The sequence below is a fragment of the Anser cygnoides genome, chromosome 15 (assembly GCF_040182565.1).
Source record: "Anser cygnoides isolate HZ-2024a breed goose chromosome 15, Taihu_goose_T2T_genome, whole genome shotgun sequence".
Taxonomy (NCBI): domain Eukaryota; kingdom Metazoa; phylum Chordata; class Aves; order Anseriformes; family Anatidae; genus Anser; species Anser cygnoides.
In genome coordinates, this window is record NC_089887.1 from 8689578 (window position 1) to 8706219 (window position 16642).

The 16642-nt window shown below is 36.1% G+C and overlaps 1 protein-coding gene across 2 annotated transcripts in view; it reads right to left on the minus strand.

Moving 5' to 3' along the window:
• IQCK (IQ motif containing K) overlaps window positions 1-16642 on the minus strand; it is a 54598-nt gene that overhangs the window by 37805 nt on the left and 151 nt on the right. The window contains exons 1-6 of one of the 2 annotated variants that reach the window (XM_048060811.2): window positions 15766-16609; window positions 15161-15216; window positions 13296-13434; window positions 11286-11383; window positions 5103-5155; window positions 4907-4984 (exon numbers count right to left, since the gene is read on the minus strand). In XM_048060811.2, coding sequence (XP_047916768.2) covers window positions 4907-4984; window positions 5103-5155; window positions 11286-11383; window positions 13296-13416 — 350 coding nt within the window. In that variant the 5' untranslated portion in view covers window positions 13417-13434; window positions 15161-15216; window positions 15766-16609. Of the gene's footprint in view, window positions 1-4906; window positions 4985-5102; window positions 5156-11285; window positions 11384-13295; window positions 13435-15160; window positions 15217-15765; window positions 16610-16642 lie in introns of those variants that run through there. The other variant, XM_048060786.2, reaches the window with a different exon arrangement.

Consider the following 16642-nt stretch of genomic DNA (forward strand, 5'->3'; position numbering starts at 1 on the left):
TAGGGACGCAGAGTCATATAACAGAGAATGAGGTAGAACAGGTGAATGGTAACAAGAACAGAAGAGGACAAGAAAAGAAGAGGAATAAGAGAAAGCACAGTAAGAAGACAAAATAACAACACAAGAAGTATCTTCTGTCTTAGCTTCTGTCTGAAAACTATAGTGGCTTTCTTCCCCCTTAATATGCTCTCTACTCGTGCAGAACTTACCCATTTTAATGATAAAACTCAGCCCTCCCTTTGTTGCCTCAGTCATCTCCTTTGTGGGACCAATATTTATGCATTCCTTAAGAGTGTAGCCCTGGACTGAAGGAAACCAAACACAGACCTATTCTGAAGTCCACTGATGTCAGTGGAGAAATTTCCATTTATGTTTGTATACTTTAAATCAGACCTCATATCCTCTGAACATGAAAAATGAACAGCAGCATAAATAGTCTCCAATCAGTGCTCTAACAGCAACATTAGGAAGACATCACAAACCATTAATTCGTTTTCAATTTTCTCATTGCCATTTTGACAATCTTTACATAAATTAAGGCAAGTTATGATGCTGCATCAGGATTTGTAGCCATAAAACCTCAGTCTCATAAAACACCATTATGCAATATAAATATTTTATACATAAACTTTGTGAAGAAGTTCTGACAATGCAATTTTCCGAAACACTGTTTTTAAGTCAAAAATTTTCTCCTTCATTAACTTGAATAATGCCACATTACTGGAATGTCAATTCTTTGCTTAGATCCACAAAGAATAAAATCCATACAGACATATTTGTTGGATTTTTCTATTATTATAAGTAAAGGTGCTGCTCATTACACTAAAAAAGGTAAAGCTCAAATTATTAAGAGAAAAACATAAAGAGAAAACATAATGCAAATGAAATCTATACTAAAAAAAGGCTAGCTTAGACATTGACCAGTGAAATACAAGTGTGCAGAAAGCAAAGCCTGTAGAAAATGGGCATATTATGGAAAGAAAGAAATCAGTCACCCATGCAAAATTACCCCTATTGGCCATCTGAGAACTGACAATGAAGTCAACTGTAAAGGCAGCTGAGACCAGCAGGCTTTGTCTAATTAGAATACCAGGAATGAATGAAGGGGAGAAAAAACAAAAATAAAAAAAAAAAATCAATGTGTATAAATTCATATTGAGATATTTGGCAAAAAGCCACTCTTCACATATAGTAATCATTTATAAACAAATAAATAATCTGTCCATTTCATTAAAGCAATGATAAATTTATTTGCTCTATATCTGCATATTTGTTTTGGTATACACAGATATTAAACCAGGAAATGTGACCTTCTGAACTGAGTATCAAGTAAATACCTTTATACAGAAAATGACGAAATGCAGATAAATCAACTCTTGCAAACAAATGTTTATTTATAAAAGGCTTCTTCAGTTCCTATAATCCCTGTAATATAAGCAAAGACTAATCTTCAAAAGCCAGAAAAATACACACAGTTATTCTTAACCCAGATCCATACACCATTTTCCTTCACTGAACGTAAGTTAGAAGATGAACTTGAACGATACTGTCATATTATTAAATTCATGTGACAGCATACTTTTATAATGCCAGTATTTTTCAGAGCAGTGGAACATTTTTATTTAAAATTGTTTTCTACCTATTTCTTCCATTAATAGACTCAAGAGGGTTGGCTAATGATACTCCCGTGATGCTCAGAATCTCAGCCTATCAATGCTAGAAAAGCAAAGTTGAAGTAGGATCAGGGCATAAACACAGGTCAAGCTCTTTCCTTCTCCCTGATTCAGTATATACAGTCTGGTTACTTGTGATTGAGCTTCACTGCTATTCAACCAGAAACACCACTGGCAAATACTGATAAAAGGCAACTGTGTTCCTCATTATCATGTTTAAAGAAGGAGTGCAAAAACATCCAAAACTTTAATTAGATTTATTTATTTGACTATATCAGTGGGCTTGAATGTAGGATAGGGACATCAGTATGTATGCCAGTAAGTTTCCAAAAACTTTTGTTAGTTGCCAGTTAAAACTACAGTTTTCTGTCTTCTAAAAGGTACAGCTATCCTTTAAGACAACACAAACGCTTTGTGCTCTTCTGGAAGTGAAATGTAGATTACCAGTCAGCATTGAAGCTGCTCCTTCTCCTGCTTTTGAAATCTGCTTCAGTAATCAAGGATTCCCACAGGATATAATATTTTGTCAGTGCTGTTGGTATTATATGGGGCACAGCGGAAGACAAGGTAACTATACTAAGGCTTTTATCTACTGATGTCATAGCAATTACTGTAAATACTAAAGATGGAAACAAATTTGAAGTAATTTTACAAGCTTCTTCACCTACAGCAACCAGCTTTTGAAGCTAAAATGTTTGCATTCAAAATTCTGGAAGCTGATGCAGTGTTTGGCTCTCCCTTTAAAGAAAAAGTAGGCTGCAAGATCTCATTTAGAAACACATCATATGGGGAGTGAGGCTCATAAGACTGTGGCTTTGACTATTCTTAAAAAAAAATTAACTTCAAAGAAAAAAATGGAGGCACTGGAAGAGGGCCAAAAAAAAGTTATACTCAAGTATGGAATATATTAAAAAAGCTGGATCTCTGCAGAAGAAATATTTAACCTTCTTTTTTTGTTTTATTTATTTATTTATTTTTAAGCATGAAGACGGCTTCGCAATCATAAACCCTATTTTAATACAGTATAGAAATGTGTTCCTCTTTAACAGACCTTCCATTATGCTTTTCAAATTTCGACATGTAACTAAAAAATCAACAGAAGAGTTTACTCCTTAAGCCTGTAGCAACACCTTTTTCTTCTGTTTCTTTACTATATCATCTAAAAGTTTGGAATAAGGATGTTTCCCATCAAAATCTGACCAACAGTTTTTAGCATATTCTGTTACACATAGATCCTATTAAAACATAAAACCTGTACTACAGTTAAAAATGGAAGTGGCAATAAAATGTACGGATTCAATTACATTTTAAATGTCATATCCAGGACATAATAATAAATTCTTATTCCTATTTAATATTGCAATCTTTCAGTTTGCTCTAACAACGATTACTTCATAAGCAATACTTGTCAAGAAATCTGTAATTTTAATGTGCGTTCACAAAAAGTTGCTCTTTAATAAATTATTTTTAAAGGCCTAATTGTTTGGAGGATTTAAGATCAAGTGTGTATCAGTTTAAATAGCACTTTGACTCTTCAGTGTCCTTGTGGAGCTGTCACTACGTTATTCAGGAGCCCAAGTCCGAACAGAAGCTATGAGTCATTCAGGCTGTGATTCCACAGTGTATTTCTCTTGTTGGCAAAGCTGACTTAAGCAGTTCCTGCCACCACCTCTATATCTTACTGGCTCATTTGTTCTCTTCACCTTGCCCCAAGCCCTTCATTTTAATCTTTCATTTGTGCCAATGCAAAGGCCTGCCTGGCTCCCAGGTGAACCAGATTGGAGAAACAATCTACAATCTAAACAGCTATACAAACCCCTCATATTTTGGCAGAGACATTTCTAGCTCAGAGGAGGTCCCTGATCAGAATAACCAAGCATCCTACCCAACAGGGTGATATCAGGCTGACTAGAAGCACGCTGAAGAACAGGAGAGAGCAGGGAACAACTTAGGTCACTTTTACTTCCACGAGGAAATGTTTGTAAAACTGATCTTTGTTATCTTAGGTACAGATGTCCATCCTCACAATTCAACGGTATCAGAATTCCCTTACTGTCCAATGGCTCTTCAGTATGCTGAAGAAATGAGTAGCACAACCCCACTGCATTAAACAGGAGTTTTGTTGGCAAGGCCAAGCGATTTAGAGAATGAAACTATTACAAGAGCCCCATCAGTGGTAGGTTTGAACAACAGTGGCTGGGCAGTACGATGTGGCAGCAGGTACCTGAACGTAACAGAGTTGAGATGAACTGAGTCATCACAGAAGGAAACTCAGAAGCTTCTTACACAGCTTTGACTACATGACTACCTCTAAGGTAGCCAAAGGTAACTGTGCCTCAATCACCAATTTGTCTCCAAAGACAGTAAAAGCCAAGGAGCTTTCCTCTTGCTGGGTCAGTGACTCAAGGCTTAAAGCTTCTCCAAAGGATTTTATTCTAAGTTTCACATGACAGGAGTTCAAGAAAGCTCAATTTCCACTTAAGTAGCATAATGAAACAAACATGCCTGCAAAGATGCTCATCTCTAAGTTTTAACCAACCACCAATCTAGTCTCCAATTAAGTTTTCTAACAGAAAAATTCTTCCAAATCTAACCTTCATAATTTTTTTTATTCTCTCACTGTAGAGTATTACTTCACTTTTCTTCTTTTCTCATACAACAGCTAGATTGAAAACAAACTGCAACCTCAAGGAAAGTAACATATTCTCAAAACTGATGTGTAGCTTGGCTCTACAGGAATAATGAGGAACCTAAGACTGAGACTGCCAAAAGAAATGTTCATTTCTCAAATGCAAAGTCATAAATATCAGCATAAATGCATTCTAATGCCAAGGATTATTAAAGGTATTTTCAAAACTGCTGCTTACAGTTAGGGAAAGAATTTCTAGACTACGTATCCTCAAATATTTCCACAGCAACACTGAAAACATTGCTTTGTTCCTTAATAGAAAGATATTCATAATACTACCAGGCTATTCGAATGTCCCACACTCTGCAACAATTAAAATGTGTAAGAATTCTAAACCAATTTATCCGGGTACAATGCCGGTACAAAATACCTTGTAACTAATGCATGGCAAAGTTAGAAAGCATCACATAGTTCTCTGCTGCACACAATAAAGGGCTTTCAGAGGGGAAAATTATAATGCATTGAAGCTCTATTACTTTTTTGTAATAACAGGAGGAAAAGAATAAAAAGAGAAAAGGTTACTCTAAGTACTGCAATAACTTACTGGTCCTTTAGCCAGTCGTTAACAAAAGGAATGGAAAAGAATCCTGTGAATGACTCATCTTTCCTCTTTGGGTTGTGGCTGATAATAAAGAAAAAAAAAAGGAAACAACTCAGTTTAAATTGCAGCTATTCAATTTGTAAATTAATGTATTTGAATCACTGGGCATAATTAATAGTAAAAGCCATGATCAACTTACTTGTATAACCATTCAGTTAGGAAATCACAGGCAATAAATTTCGTCCTTTTTCTCTAAAGATAGAAGATAGTTTCAAATTATTTATTATCTTTGGACTGGTCACATGTTTTTACTAGTGGAGAGGAACAGAAGCTAAATTGACTGCTTTTATTAAATAAAATATACAGGACATTACTCTGTCTACTTTAATATTGCTACTGCCAACAGCCAGTGGCTCAGCCAAAATTTTAGACCTTTTGTGGAATGCTTTCAAGCCTAGTCAAAAAATGAGTGAGAAAATTTTGCATATACTATCTTGATATTTGCTGCAGTATAGCTATAACAAATACCTCTGAAGGGTAATCTTTCTTAGTGGCAATCTCATTGCAAAGAAATTAACAGAACTCATATATGAAAATCTGTTGTAAATTACTTGCCATTTTGTTCATAGCTCTATTATCATACTTAAAATACTTCATAGATTCCAAGGCTTAGAAAGAACACTGATAAATATTGTTTCCTCTTGCATGGAACCAGCTTGAAGGCGTTGTGCATACTTAGACACACCCCCAAGCATATTGTATGGCTGCTCAGACAAAATTATCTGCTGGGTAGTCCAGAAAGGAAGGCACAAACCAAACACATGCACAACAACAATCACAGATACCGTACACATTACAATCAGGCAAAAAATTCAAAGTCTGGAGTCTTGGAGCAAAATGATTGTGCCCTTTGCTCCCAGTTCGGAGATATCTTCACCACTAAAGGGAATTTGGCAAAATGCTTTGCAGCTAGGTATCCTTAGAGACTCACGCAGCCAGGCCGTATTTAACTGGACTGCACTACATGCTATAAAATACTTTTTGAGTTCAAAATTCAAAGCATGAATTTTGATCAATACAGAATTGATTACAGCCTTTCTTTTCTTAGAGATTTCCTCTCCGCATTCCATCCTTGCAGATTAAGTGTACAAATGACTACAGGTGCTTATTCAGCATTTCAGAAACCAGAGTAGCCATGATACAGAAAACACAACCTAGACTGCTGGTCAGGATCACAGGATTTACCTAGTTTCTTCCAGACCACTCTTACACAAGCTGTGTTATGGACATACACAACCAGACAGTGAATACTAGAAGATACTTAGCCCCTGTTGAAGAGAGACATTGAGTGCTTTATCAAAATAACACCGTTTAGCAAAGAGAAAGGCTATCCCCACCCAGAAGGTAACACTTACCCTGTCAGATGGGGGACTCAACTGCAATTATTACTTTTTAGGAAGACAATTAAAACTGGTCAAATACATTTGTGAAACTGCTAGATATCATGAAAGAGGTTGGAGCTTTGAATAAATGTAAGAAATGATGGAAATACTGCCATTTGCTAAGAAAAGTAGAATAAATACGTAATCAGAGATTTAATGCATGAAGGATGACTTGATTCTAGGTATTACCTTCATCATATGTGTTACTCCCTGTGCTGCATGAGTATGAAGCAAAAAAAAATCTGAGGGATGTGAACAGAGGCAGAAAAGAAGTGCTCTATATGGCTTAATTCTTTCCACGGTTTGGGATATTAGCACATGACATAAATTGAGGGTCACTGTTGAATTCCAGCCACAAGTGAGTGGATGCGAAATGTTACGTGAGGTGCTGACTTCATGGTGAAGGACACGGGGTAGTCATGTAACTAGGGGATGACAACAGTGAGGTTTACAGCTAGATTGTTTGGCAGCCCTAGATAATTCCCCAGAAAGCATCTACTTTGCAAGGTGAATCTTATCATAGGTAGATACACGCTTGGGCGGCTTCCACAGAAAAGAAAGAAAACTGCTTTGAACATGACAACACAGCTATCAGTCCTGAACCCCATGTGTCTTGATGATCTCTTTCATGACAAAAAAACCTTCAGGGTTCATATAGAGCTCCATTACAGTGCTTGGCTGTACAGAAACACGCATCTCCCTAACGAGTTTTCACACTTGTCAGGATAATACCAGGCACTGTTCCTAGAAGCCAAACACCTAAGCTTTAAGAGACCAACACCTTCACCGGAGAGATTTCTACAGCTTATTTTAGATGATAAATGGACATTTTTTAATTGAACAGAATCTGAAAACAACCACGTCTGATCATCCTCATACAGCTATTCTCAATCACAGTACTAAACTGGGTCCCACTACTTAGTGAATTCTTTGAGAGAATAAATTCTATACTTTGACAACAAAATTCAATTTAATCTAGCAGTTGTAATTTAATCTGTTTTAAGCAAATTGTTTTTCCTTTGCAATGAATTTGCAGCAATCAGAACAGTGTTGTCAAAACAGTTATCAAAGGAAACAAATTCATTTTAGTTTATCCTTGTCAGATTCAGTGAGCTTATCAGGGAGGAATTCAATCTGAACATTTTTTCTTTTGTTATTTTTTTGCCAGGAAACAGTTCACTTTGTTAGTCAATTAAATCTTTAGTTGCACAGCAGTGAACATTTATAGAAGGAAAAAATGACATAAATTGACCTGTCTTTGACACATTCCTCCTATGCTACATGAATCAGGATAAACACAGGAAATATCTGCACAATGTGCATTGTTAACCTGCAGATGTCTTTGTGAACTAATTATAATCAGAATTCATTTTGCATTTTTCAGCTTAAGTATGATGTGCTTCGTAATAATCATGCAAAAATATTGGTGATCAGGACATTACAAAGTTATCACAAGATCATCTTCCATTCACTTTCCCTGATCTAACATACTTTAAAATAAAACATATTCCATATGATAGGTTAAAGGTTGGACTAGATGATCTTATAGGTCTTTTCCAACCTAAACGACTCTATGATTACAAAGTCTGTTACAGCAACCTCTTTCTGCAATTGCTAACCAGAAAGAAACATCAGTTATGATAATAAAAATGTTAAAACATTGATCAGTTTTGATTTTGAAAAATGAATGCATTACTGAAGTCTCATGAGAGCAAAGATTTAAGAAAATAGTCTTTCCCCCAGAGACGTTTGACAGCAGATAGGATAAAGCACAGGAGAAATTATGGTAGGAAAAAAACCCACACAATTCAGCATGGGAATACACTGGACAACCTAATAGGTCTCTTTCACTCCTAACTTAAAAATGAAGCTTCTGCAGATTGTTCTCATATTGCTGTTAGTTTGAAGTCTGCAAATATACCTGGAAGCTGATAGTTTTTCTAGGTTTTTGCTTTTCAGATTTTTTTATAGGTACTACATGGTGCAAAAAAAAAAAAAAAAAAAAAAAAGCCTATTTTAAACGAAATGTTTAAATTGCTATGTCACTTTCCAACTAAGACCTTGCAGATTTCTTTCCTACACAAATGACTACTTTCAGCATAACCTTTTCCCTTTCCTTTCCCGACTTTCCCTTTTGATTCTATAATTCTTCCTTCCCAGGCATGGATATCTCTGTTCTGATCTCTTCCTTGAATTCCTCAGTTGGTCCCATGATGCAATCTGCCTTACCCTAGTTTCAATTTCTAAACTCTCCTACTTGATTTTTCATTCTCTTCTCATTCTTCTTCATTCACCTTCAAAACACGAAGACCTTTAGTTACTCTCATAAAAAACATTATTCATTCTCCTTCAGAATTCTCTCTCTTCCTCCAGCCTTGTGCCACATTGACCGCAGTCATTTCTACTGTTCCTCCCTCTCTTCCACTGCTTCTTCCATTTATCTTCCACTGGTTTATTCTATTGGAGCTGCCCTTTGTAAAGGGTCTTTAATGACTTCTGTCTAGCCAAAATTCAAATACAGTATTCTGTTCTCATCCTTTATGATTTCAGTTAACTTTAATCACAATTAATCATTTACCTCTGTTGTTCTCTCATGAATTCCATGAATCTTTCTACTCTTTGCTCTCTTCCTATTTTCAAAGCTATTTTCTGCTGTGTTCCCAAGAACCCGTCTCCCTGTCCTTAACTTTCTCCAGGGTGTCTAAGGGCTCTGCCGTTGATCCTAAAAATCAGTTCCATTTTAATGCAAGGTATGGCATGGTCTTTTCTTCAAATTCATACGGAACAACACACTTCTTATGAAATAACAGTATACTTAGAAATTACCCATTTAAGTCAGATAAAGAAACATAGTGTCCAAGCACAAATACCTGGACAGTAAAGGAAAAGAACACAAATATTCAGTTACATGGCAAGCATCAAGAGCTATTGTTTTACTAGTTATTGTTCAAAAGGAGGAGGAAATGATGTCATGGTTGAAAATGATCATCGGACATAAACTTGCTTTCCTAAACTTCCTTGACCAAGAGCAGGACATTTCTCCAAATTAAAACAAAAATCAGTCAGTGTCTTTTTGATAAGCTGTGCTATTTTTTATGAAGCATCTAGATATTAGAAAAGAATTGCTTAAACTTCACATTTGATTTTTTTTTCTAGTTTACTATAAAGCAACACAGAAATGTACAAAAATCTATTTTGAGAACAGATACTTTCTAACCTATAGACCACTGAAACTCTGCAAAATATTTCCGATTAAAAATAGACAAAGTAATCTGAGATTTGTGCTGAGTTTGAAAACTAAAGTATTTCTGAGAATTCTCATATTTTGTATTAAGTGCTGGTTTATTGCTTTCAAAAATATGTAAGATCTCTTTAGGACAGTATTTTAAGCCAGCTTTAAGACTTCCCTTTTTTGTTAAAGGAGACCTGCTTCCTTAAAAAAATAATAAAAAAATATAAAATCAATATAAATTTCATTAAAAGTGTGATGAATAATATATATATGTTCAATCAAATCTGTTCTACGCCAGATAATTAAGTGTGATGGCAGGAATAATGTACAGAGATGTCATGCCATAATGGCATGCAGATGAACCACTTTCCTATTTCTCCTGTACTAATCACAAATTATAAACAGATACGCAATCATCTATAAACCAATCAGTTTTTAGACACAAATCTTGTGAAGAGTATGCAAAAATGGAAATAACATACTTTTATTAAAAATATAGAATTGGATTTGAAATGCAAGTTTGAGGTGTCCATTCAAGCACGGTAAGTGAATTTTGGTAAGTGAACTTGTGACTTTTTGGCTGTGCCAAGCACATGTAAGTCAGTGTCAAACTGTACATATGTAACCTTTACAAGTTCTTCCATGATGTCTATTGCCATATATATATAAGCCTGTAACAGGAATATGCCAGTAGTTGGAGCGGAGGTAGATTGAGACCTAAGATGATTAGTAACCCACACAAAATCATCCTCACATAGTTTTCATTTTGATCTATAACCCCAACAGCACAGACTGTTTTCCTCAGATATGCATCATGTACAAAAAGGGAGATACTTTCATTGTCAATTATATTAATTGCTCTTTATATTATGAAGCAAGTAAGAAGAGGTTCAGTTGCAGGCATAAAAACATAGAGGAGTAAAGCCTTACAATGAAAAGTGTTCATGACAAGCAAAAAGTAGGAAAGAAATAGAAAAAAAATTTCTTCCACAGTTGGAGAAAATAGTTGAAATGATGCAAACCCCACAAGTCCCAGTTCCTAATCTACCACTGAGTTAAGCTATGCTGATACAGTGAGCTTTATCTTGTAACAGTTCTCACGTATTTTTAAGCATTCCCAACATACAATTAAGAATGTCTCTCTAGATATGTTTACACACACACACACAAATTTGTAAATACATATAGAAGATTAAGATTTTTTAAAAGTACAATTTGTATAAGCTCATTAATGAAACTCTGCTTTCCACTTAAATTGAATTTATACAGAATTATAGAGCTAAAAGAGAAAATACAACTATCTTAGGATGTTAGACCAGAAAAAGTAACACAGTTCATTTCATTACTCAGTTAAGTAAAATTAAAGTTCTTTACATCATCCTCATATGAGTGACATGTACAAATCTGAAAGGAAGCCTGTTTGTCTGGAATATTACACTACTTACGCTAGATGTAACTGAATATTTAAGGAGAATTAGGTGAAAGCTAGAGATTGGCATAATGACCAAGTGTGGTGAGTATGCAATCTGTTCTGAATTACCAGACAAAAGAACATTCCAGGCTGGCAAGATCCAAAACAACTCATGATATGTTATTTCATAGTATTGTCATCGGTTTTCTTGTAAAAGACTAAATAAAGAAATACAGCCTGTGAATTAAAAGGCTGTGACTTCCTGACAGTGATCTGAACTGAAAACTAAGAACTAACCTCAAAACACTTTTCCTTCTTTGCTTGATGTAGAAGTTCAGCCAGTCCGGGTAAGAGCACTGGAAAGATGTAATACTCTAAGTATTCTCGAGGAGAACCTGAGCAAAACAGCACAGCTTTCACTTAGAGGGAAGCACTTAGATATCACAAAATGACAAACATTAGATAACGTAAATCAAGTATCAGTCATTTTATCAATACCATTGCAGCTTGAACTATACACAGATTCTTTCAGTTTAGATACAGCCACAGATCTGTCTTCCCTTTCCTTCAGCCAAGAAGACATAGACTTGAGTAAATTTCAAACCAAAGGTGCATCAACGCTTCAAACTACAGTGTGCCTTAGAGATGTCAGACTAGTTTTAAATGAGTAAACTCAGATGCCAGAAGCAGCTTAGCATAGAAAATGAGGAGCAATGCAGACTAATTTACCCTTACAGGAAGAAAAGTAAATGAGCCTATGCTAAACTCAGTGCCATTACAGCTAGACCTCTCTGGGTATCTCTACTCATGCCCTTTACAATCTGCAGTAATACAGTTGGTTGTAAAACTCACTTTCTAGACAGAGGGAAAAAAGGTTGTATTTTAGTGGGGTTGTGACTTCTTTCTCACAACTACTTCCTACCCAGATCCTTCAGAAATTTGAACATTACTCCATATACCCAATTTTGCCACAGTGAAAGGTCTGTCTAGGTTGGCATCTCTCATTTGACTGCACTGCCCTTACACCAAGGTCTACTTGCCATGCTTCCTAAGTGCTCGTGCACACTGGCGTCACTGAGTTCCATGCAAAAGAAGGCAGCTACAGTTGGCATCACAAAACCAAACCAAACCAAACCAAAAAGCAGTGGTGCTATTGTATATGTTCGACATATAGGCTAATGGTTAAACACTTCCCAAGAGACTCAAGTTGTGTTTCTTTCTCAGCTTTTCCCCACATTCCCATCTTCCCTAACAAGACCTTGCACCATTGACTTATAAACTGGTTTAAATCTATTCCTTACAATGAAAATACCACACATGTAGGAACTGAAGTTTACTGGGCCTGAGGGAACAGTGAGCATGACCCTGTAGGAAGCTGTAAGAGCCATCCTCTCCGAAAGGTGAACAAGATAGAACCTGTTAGGATCTCAGAGAAGCAGAGTTGGCTTACTGGCCTAAGCATTGTCCTCAATTTATAGCCAGACTGCCTGCCATTCAGTAAGTGTTCAGGTTTTAGTGTGTGTGCAGTAAAGATTAAGTCATGCAAGTTTCCTCTTCTGGCAACACACAGCTGAAACAGTGAATTTCCTTCTCTGCTACATATTTTTAATTGGTTCATATACTGCCAGAAAATGTTCATAATTGGAAGGACACTACATATACAAAAGCTGAGGGTAACACTGCTTCTGAGTAGCAACAGGAATTCCTAATGGGCAAGAATGAATGGAAGAGGTGAAACACAGAATGAGAAAGTGATGGAAAAAGGTGAAGAAAAAAAAAAGACAAATGTAGGACTAAAATGCATAATAAAAGTGACATCACTACTTCATAAATTGATAAAAAAATATAGAAGTTAAAAATGGAAGAACAAAACTTTAGAGCTGTTTCCATTCAAATCAGTTATGTCTTATTTGTAATCAATCGGGCACAGATAATATTTTGAAAGCAGTTTTCAGATTTAATTATCTGTTTAGTCTATTGATCCTAGTTTTTCATCATTAATTTAGAGGCAGAAATGTTTGTCTTTCTCTCATTTAAGTGGCCAAATAAAAAGTCAGTTTATCAGAAGAGAGTAGAACTACCTCAACAGCTAGACACTGTTACAGATTTCTAATGCGTACCATCTCATCTGAGCTTTCTTCCACTGACACAGAGCTCAAGCTGGCTCCCTGCATACAGACCAGCGCAAATTCCATTTCAGAAAAGGTATTGTAGCTGTTAACACTTTCAGTGCAACAAATGACAAATCCCTGCCAAATGTAAGAAAAATATTCACAGCAGAGTTCAAGAAAACGCACTCCTACTTACACATTTTTGGATCAGGTGGTTCTGGAAGGGGGGCTGCCTCGGGACTGGGAAGCAACTGTTGGACAACAGTATCAGCTGCAGAGGCTGAGTAAAATTGTCCCATACATAATGGCTGCAGCATTCCTGCTTCCAAAGACACCTGTTCAAGAAAAATGTAAGATAAATGTAACCTATAAAAATACCCCAATCAAACTGTAAAAAACATAGAACCAGTTCAACAGGAAGAACTATATAATGTCATTCAGTTAAAAAAAATAGTTCTAATTTCTAAACCAAATATTATTTCAGTATTTTCTGCATACTTAAAAAAAATCAGTTTAATTTTTTTGTAGTTTCCATTTCAATAAAAAACATCCAAACCTAACAGAAAGTATGTGAATGTTTTTAAAAGAAGTTGTTGAGGTATCGTAGTTTAAAAAATAATTTAACCATTGTAAAAAATAGTAATTTTTTGAAAATTAAAATTGGCACTGTTTTCTGAATTATTATTTTTCCATTTAGATGCTTAAATATTTGTTTCTATATTGTTCAGAAGTCATGACATGCACCTTTTAAAGAAAATAAACTTTCCTTTTAAACAAAGCACAAGCAGACAAATTCAGAGCAGATGCAAATCCAAATCTTACGTTTCCCCATGCAGAACCAATTATAGACACCACGAAAAAAGATAGTTCACCATTTTACTTCTGTTTTTAGGAGCGCACAGACTGTTACAGTGAGCCAGAAGAGTACTCTTATTAGACAGTGAACTATAACTGTCACAGAAATTCAGATACCTCCTATTATACCAAAGAATGCACTAGCATTACATTTGGTATGAAAATGTGTTGTAAAAACTATGTCATCAGGCCACCAAACTTATTATACTCTGCATGTCAATGACTGCCATATCACATGCATTAGCATATACAAAGTTCATAAAATGATCCTTTTGGAAATTAAAAAAAGTACACATAAACATTAAAAAGATATACTATTACATTTTGACATTAAATGCGCAAATACATCGATAAATTATGCCCAGACTAATAAATGTCCCAAACAAAGCTCACCATTCCAATTTGATAATGTCCTGTAATGAAGCTCGTTTCACTTAGGGAAACAGGATACATTATATAAAGATCTATACCAACCAAGTGTCAGACATTTTACCAACCAAGTGTCAGACATATACCAACACAATGTCAGACAACTACAAGGTCTTGATTTTTAAAATAACAAAATAACCTAAATGCAGCGTAATAAGATAAAACATCTAAAAGATACCTAGCTTAAATGATATGTGATGCTCAAAATAATTAATTCTGCTGCTCACAGAAATGCTGGGGACAAAGAGATAAATGGGTTTGTCCTTCTTAAGTTACATACTGCTTCTGTCTGCCACACAAGTTTTCCTAGACTGATTTTACTTGGTCAAAATTAGACTTCAAACAAGTGTGATCAAGTTTAATTCTGCTGAGTTCAATCTCCACATCTAAGTGCCCTATCATGTATGTGAAACTGGGGTATAACTCCTTTGCTGTGCTTACTCCTCTTTTGCAACTCGGTCTGCTTGCGACACCACCAGAAAGAGATCCTTGCATACTTCTGACTCCTGCCTGCAAAGCAGACAGTCGTAGCAAAAAGACAGTGAGCTGTACAAACCAAACACAGCTGGTAATCTAATTTTAGGACAGCAGTACCCAAGTTGCTTTAAATAAAAGCAATGATTTGGAATATTGCATTTTTTGATTCACAAAAGTTGTTTACAAAATGTAGTTTTGTTTTCATTTTCTGAATAAGACTACTCTGTGGGTACCTAATTTTCCCATTTAGTTATTTAAAATATGAAGCCTTATGAACATTTTTAAAAGAACTATACTCACGGATTGTTGTTTTGATTCAGGAATATCTGGAAACAGAGGCTGTTCTGCTTCATACTCTAAGAGTAAAAAGAAGTACAGCATTTATCCAAAAGACTTTAAAAACACTTATTTTTGTTTTAAATAAGTATTACTTTCTAAAGGTATTTATTCTAGTTTGAAACAATAAAAATCAGTATTTTTTAATAGGGAATCTAACGTGTTTAAACAAGGGAGAACTTTAAAGCCTCTTGCCTTGGTTTTAATTCAAGTTCAAGGTTCTAAGTGATAAAACAACCCTCTATTGGGAAAAAGATTTTTGACCAAAATAATAATTTAGGATATTTTAATGAAAGTAAAATGCAGATGCTTTCATGGCATTAATTGTTGGTTTTACTAGTATATAGTACTGCTTTTCAACTTCATCTATAAGCATTGAAATGCCCAAGACATTGCTAAGTTTTACTCTCTCCACTTGCAAAAAACAATGCAAAAGCAGTATATGACCCACTTACGTTAGAGTGAATCAGGATAAGAAAAAGAACAGAGAAGGACAATGGACCTGATATGAAAAAAAAAAAAGCCACCACATATAGATTACACAAAAACAGAAGACAGAAGACTCTTACAGGCAAAACCAGCAGGTTTACCATTCCACCATTTTAATTATGAGATTTACTGGCGTCATCACTTCTGTAGGTAATACAGATGCCTCAGCTGAGTCACATTAGAACAAGAAACTTTATTCCTACATTACAAATGGCCATTTTTACGTGAAGTACCTATCTACTTTAAGGCATTGCAAAGCACTAAGGAAGAAAACATCATTTGGACACCACAGAACAACAGAGCTGGAGTCTCAGCTCCTGAACATTCTCAGTCACCTCAGATTAGGGGAAAAGACCAAGACTGTTATTAGAGTCAGGTTGTAATAATGTAAGTTTTGCCTTTGCTGAATACAAATGATAATAGCAATAATCCTGTCGCCTCTCTTGCTTTCCCAAGGCAGTAATCTAACTCCCTTGCCACCACAAAGCGCAGCGCTGAATTCACTTGTGGAGCAGACTACCACCTCGCCAAACAGACGCAATGCTGTTGCTTCCTTAGGCCTGCACTAACACTTTTGGCCCTACAGGCAGCACAGGACAGAAGCAGACACAAAGATTAAGTTTCTAAAAGATGTTGGCCATCAAAATAACGTTAATGCTCTTGAGTAGAAACACATTTGGAACTTGCTCTCAGCTGCCAGAAAGGGCTTTGTGGAGCAGGGGAGAATTTAGCAAAAAAGGCTTTTTTAGGCGGGACAGAATTTAGCAGAAGGGCTTCCTGAGACCAGAGGCTGCCTGCCCGGGGCCGGCTCTGCTGCCCTGCCCCTCAGCAGAGCTCGGGGCCGACCTCAGGGAGCCTGCCCCTGCCGCCACGGAGCGGCCGCGGGGCTGCGGAGCCGAGCCGTGCCGGTGCGGCCGCCCGGCAGGACACCATACCACAGCGGGCAGGCCCGGCTGC